We start from the raw sequence: 6000 nt of genomic DNA on the forward strand, positions 1-6000 counted from the left end.
TATAACAGTGCTGATGGTTTTCCTCGGATCCGCGGAAATCCGCGATTTTGGAGTCCAGAGGAGGAATTTCCCCGAAACAATGTGCTAGCAATGAGAGTTGATGTGTAGGAGGTGCAGTGTCCCACTCTCCAGAAGTTAGCTAGAATATCAATGATATCTATCATCTCAATTGCTCTAAAAGTGGGGTTTAGTGCAGTAGAAATGGGGTTTAAAGGCAATCGTTCAAGATTTTCCTACTTTTTCACTTTTTGTCACCATCAGCAATGATATAACTTGTAAATTCTCAATCAATTTATAGAGCTCATTTACAGGTCTAGGTAGGTCTCATCTTACTTACAGTGCAAGGTTGCCAATTTTCTGTATATTTACGGAATTCAGTATGTTGTAAACCCTCAGAATATTTTCCAATCACCTGCTTAACGGGTGGAAAAAAGTAAGTACGAAATGTCATTTCACTTAAGTTCAGCACTCAGAAAGCGGTCAGTCAGTCGATGTGTTTATGTAAAAGTTCAGCCAAATTTTTGTCTCCTGTATTGGCATCCCTGGAACCTTCTTTTTTAAAAAAAAAAATTATTTCATTTTTTGTCTGTATATTGTAATCAGCTCTTATGGTCATATTATTTTGAGTTCTTGTCTAAAATCTGTATGCAGTAATGAGACTATAATAATAATAATAATAAATAATAAAGTTTATTTGTATAGTGCACAATCCCGTTGACAAAACAGCTCTTAGCACACAAAATTGTAAAACATCATTACAAGCATGTTTGTATACACACCCATTTATATAAGTGCGCGCACACACACACACACACACCCTCACAAAGACACACACATTCACCAAAACGTGCATATGCATACAGAGATGAAAAATATCTGTTAACATGAATTATTGAATAAAGTCATATCAGGACATTTTACAATAATGATGGATGAAGGGAGATTATAATATTATGTTGTGAGAATTTTGATGTAACAAATGTATATCTTATTAAAAGGATGTTTTATTTAATCTAGTGATCTCTCATACGATGAGATTTTATTGTTTCATAAGGCCATTAAAGATTTTTAAAATCTATTTAGATGGACTGGGTGGGGTTCCTGACCTCCCAAAGTGGGCAGGGAGGTACTTACCGTGTCTTCTATCCTCCTACATCTGTTTTCCAACGTGCTTTCTCTCTTTGTCTTGGAATGAGATTACTTTGTTTTTTATGTGGTTCTGGCCGAATACCCTAACTGGGAGGGAAACAGTCAAATGTATATTTAAGCGTTTTGGGAGGTCAAATTAAAAAAAAAACACAAACAAACGTATTTTGATGGACATAGAAATTGTAGAAGATTCTTCTTCTGGTAAACATGTCAGCCAACCATTGCATTTTTTACGTATCCTTTCAATTTCTGATTCTGACACTGCTTCCACCTTCCTTTGTCCACTTTGTATCTCATTTGATGAAAGGGTTGTTTTTAATTTTTTAAATAAACATAGAATTTAAAATGGTGAGCTTTTATATAGTGCAATATCCACTAAAAGTGATCAACTAGCTTTACAAGGGGCCCCTGGCCAACAGCAATGTTTAACATGAAGGACTGGACATGACGTCTGTTAGGTGATATTACAATTATTTTTGGACAGAGACAACACTGTTTGCGGCCAGGTACTCATTTTACACCTGCGTAGGTGAGAGAATGTGAGTAAAGAGCCTTCTCCAAGGACTCAACCATACGGCAGTGAGGCTTGAACCCAGGACCTTCCGATCCGAAAGTGAGTGTCATACCACTAGACCACATAGCCACACAAATTGTACATGCATGAGAGATTGCTGGTCGGCATTCCGACCTATAAAGATTGCAGGACAAAAGCCTGCAAGCCAGCTGGGCGGGGTTCCTGACCTCCCATAATGGGCAGAGAGGTATATACTGTGTCTTCTATCCCCCTATGTCTGTTTTCCGACATGCTTTCTGTCTTTGTCTTGGAATGAGATTACTGGGTTTTGTCCTGGCTGGAGTCCTAGCTGGGAGGGAAACAGTCAAATGCATAGTTATTGTTTTGGGAGATGATATTTTTTTCCTTGTAAATCATCTCTCTGTTATGTGTTATTATATTTGTTATTTTGAATGTATAATGTAAGCATTTGAGTGTATTCCTCTTTGTTGGATGTTGTGCTTGTGTCCGGATGAAACTTATAGGTGATCTCAAACTAAGTACATTGGTGGTATGCTCTTGGAATCTACATCTGATCCCTATTTGTTCCCAGTTCCCCTGTCTTACTTTTTCTTGGGTGCTTTAATTGTAATTCTAGAACTTTTTCTTTCCCACTTACTTCCCACTTACTGGCGCTGATATGACCTTAATGTGTTGCAAGCGCCGTGAAACCCTTAAAAACAAACAAAACAAACCTGCCAGCCAGGGATAAGGATCACAGTAATATCTCATGTCATATTTTGACACCTGTGTGCTCACTTGTGCGAATTTTGACGACACTACTGATTTTGTGACGTCAGCCTAGACAGACTGGCACCAAATGCCAAAAGTGACACGAGACAAGTGGTTTTCTTTGATTGGTTGATTATTATATCCTGGCTAACTGCTGTACAAAGTTAATCATATTTGATAAATTGCTGTATTTTAATCCACGCTAATTATTCATATTTGATAAATTGCTGTATTTTAATCCACGCCAATTATTCATATTTGTTAAATTGCTGTATTTTAATCCACGCTAATTATTCATATTTGATGAATTGCTGTATTTTAATCCACGCCAATTATTCGTATTTGATAAATTGCTGTATTTTGATCCACGCCAATTATTCATATTTGATAAATTGCTGTATTTTAATCCACGCCAATTATTCATATTTAATAAATTGCTGTATTTTAATCCACGCTAATTATTTGATTAAATCCAGGCCAACTGCATTGACTCAACCGCCGAGCCATCTGCCGTATTTGCTGGTGAAGTGGAGAAGTTGAAGCAGGAGAAAATCAAGCCCAAGGAACAGTTGACGCTGGAGCCTTATGAGAGAGACCACGCTGTTGTTGTCGGACAATACAGGTAACGTAGCTTGTTTTTGTTTTTATATTTTGTTGTTTTTCAGAGCTGCTGATTTTCCTGGGATAGTGGCTTTTTTTTTTTTTTTTGGATTCAGAGGAAGATATCTCAATTTGTATTAAAAGTGGGGGTTAGTGCAGTAAAAATAGGCAATGATATGATGGTTTTCTTCGGATCCGCGGAAATCCGCGATTTTTGAGTCAGTGGAGGCATTTCCTCCTTTTTTAAAAAGTTATATTTCCCTCGATCAAATGTACTGGCAGTGAGAGATTTGATGTGTGGTGGAACAAATAGGTGCAGTTTCCCACTCTCTAGAAGTTAGCTTGAGTATCAATGATAGTTTAACATCTCAATTGCTCTAAAAATGTTAACGTGTGTGTGTTAGTGAGGGGGGGGGGGGGGGGGGGGGGGGGGGGGGGGGGGGTGAATGCTGTAAAAATAAAGGGTTCTTAAAGGCAATGATTCGACATTTTCCTCCCTTTTCAGTTTTTGGCACCATCAGCTATGTATATTATACAATGTTACGTAACTATCATATTGTATATGTAATGTTTGTATTTCGGCTTGAGTTGGCACCATCAGCTATGTATATTATACAATGTTACGTAACTATCATATTGTATATGTAATGTTTGTATTTCGGCTTGAGTTGGCACCATCAGCTATGTATATTATACAATGTTACGTAACTATCATATTGTATATGTAATGTTTGTATTTCGGCTTGAGTTTGCCCGATGGACCAATGCATTCCCCCCCCCCCTTTTTTTTTTTTTGACAAATTGAGACATTATCACCACTGAATTAGATTATCATTACATTATTATTATTATTATTATTATTATTATTTTTCTAATCTCCAGACCGCCACCAAAACAGAAGTGATTGCCACCCCAATTCATCCCATCTATTCAATGTTTTCATCCATTTGTTGTCACTACACTACTGGGCCACAATAGGCATCATTACACATTCGTATTCGTCGTCGTCATTGGATATTTTTATATTTCATATTGGAAGATAGATATACTTTAAGGGACATCGTCTTTGAATAAATGAATGTGTGTGTGTGTGTGTGTGTGTGGACCGAATGAATTTTCTTTTAATTTTAGTCTAACTTATCCTAAGACTTTTAGCAATTGTAACAATCAATACAAATACAGCCCTCTGACCCTGAAATGACCTAAAGACCTGCCTAGCTAGTACTAAAAAGTCGTAGAAATACGAATTTTTGACTCCAGCTACAGAGCTACTTAGGTCTCTTTGACTCAATAAATCTTGTTGAAAAGGAAAGTTTAGCTCCTTGTAACGTATATTTAGGACTTTGGAGCATTTTTGGACCATGCTAGGAGAAAATTGTTTATTTCCAAAGCTATTTAAAGTGATTTTTTTTTCTTTCCCCCTTGGAAACTACGAATTTTTGAACTTTTAAGTTGGCATCTCTGGGGTAGTAAGGCCGTATCAGTGGTGTTTTGTGGCATCGCTGGGGTAGTAAGGCTGTATCAGTGGTGTTTTGTCTGCTTGGATAAAGACTTTATTTCTGTACATATTCATCTCGAGTAGACCTGCCATCTTCTTGTCAATAATAGAATTTTGTTACAAAACATCAGATCAATAACAATGTGAAATTGAATCTAAGCTTCAATTTAATATACGAAAACAGATAAATTGGACGTTTCAGGTTTCCCCTTTATGAACAAAGAACGATGAATGAAACACTTTATATGAATGAGATAATGTGGTAGTGGCTTTGTTTAGATAAGATGAATGATACATCTTTACAACGCCACTACCACATTGTCTCATTCCTCTGTAATATATATCAAACACGGAACATTTTGGGCTCGAAGCCCTTCTTCAGCACATCCAGTAATAGAAAATTCCAATAAGAACACGATTACATCACTTACAATCCAGACATATGACAGAAAAGGTCATTGGTATTTCTCGTCAGTTTGTACGATCTCCCACGAAACGTGCCAAAATATTTCTCTGTTTCTGGTGTATTATTGTATTTGCCATTAGCTGAAGAAGTATTTTGAGCCCAAAAATGTCCCTGTTTTGTATTTTGTTACATATGGTTAATTCCCAGCTTAGTTTTTAACGTAATATTTGACAAGGCAGGTCTATTTTGTTGACGCATTTTGAGACTAATAAATGATTTATATAATTGACAAACAATTTTGTTGGTCTGTTTGCTTTTTCTAAACGCTTTATGAACGGCGAAGTGGCCGAGTGGTTAAGGCATTGCACTGTGACCCGGGTTCGAGCCCTGCTTCAGGCACTTTCGTTTTTTTTTTCTTGAGCAAGATTATTAACCCCCAATTTGCTCGCTTGGACAACATGGGTGATTCCTGTTGACATCAGACATCTTGTTTGATGAGTTATCTATATTCCTTCGTGGAATGCCGAGGGGACGATATCTTATGATGTCGTGGCGGAAAAGGCATCATTTTTTTTTATGAACCCATGGTACAACAACAAATGAGCTTTTATATAGTGCAATAAGTAGTTTGGACCATGGCCTTTGTCCATCATCCCTGTCCCCTCCCCATAGTCTCATCCACGCAGTAAGTAAGTAGGTCATGTGTATCTAACCTAAAAACCTTTTTAATATGAATATGAGCAGTTTGAGAAAGTGGCAACCAAATGGCCGGGATTGTAGGTCATATGTATCTAACCTAAAAACCTTTTTAATATGAATATCTGGGTGGGGATCCTGACCTCCCGTAGTGGGCAGGGGGGTACATACTGTGTCTTCTATCCCCTTATATCTGTTTTCCAACTTGCTTTCTGTCTTTGTCTTGGCATGAGATTACTTGGTTTTGTCCTGGCCCTGGCCGGAGTCCTAGATGGGGGGGAAACAGTCAAATGCATAGTTATTGTTTTGGGAGATGATATTTTTTTCCTTGTAAATCATCTCTCTGTAATGTATTATTATTATTTT

The 6000-nt window shown here is 37.3% G+C and overlaps 1 protein-coding gene across 1 annotated transcript in view; it reads left to right on the forward strand.

Moving 5' to 3' along the window:
• LOC144960179 (rRNA 2'-O-methyltransferase fibrillarin-like) overlaps nt 1–5234 on the forward strand; it is a 43987-nt gene extending 38753 nt beyond the window's left edge. The window contains exons 9-10 of the mRNA XM_078893201.1: nt 2911–3056; nt 3917–5234. Of these exons, the coding sequence (XP_078749327.1) occupies nt 2911–3056; nt 3917–3938 (168 nt within the window). The 3' untranslated portion in view covers nt 3939–5234. The remainder of the gene's footprint in view (nt 1–2910; nt 3057–3916) is intronic.
• Nucleotides 5235–6000: the final 766 nt, after the last annotated feature.

Source organism: Berghia stephanieae, chromosome 14 (assembly GCF_034508935.2).
Source record: "Berghia stephanieae isolate SIO BIC M18660-M18661 chromosome 14, UCSD_Bste_1.3, whole genome shotgun sequence".
Taxonomy (NCBI): domain Eukaryota; kingdom Metazoa; phylum Mollusca; class Gastropoda; order Nudibranchia; family Aeolidiidae; genus Berghia; species Berghia stephanieae.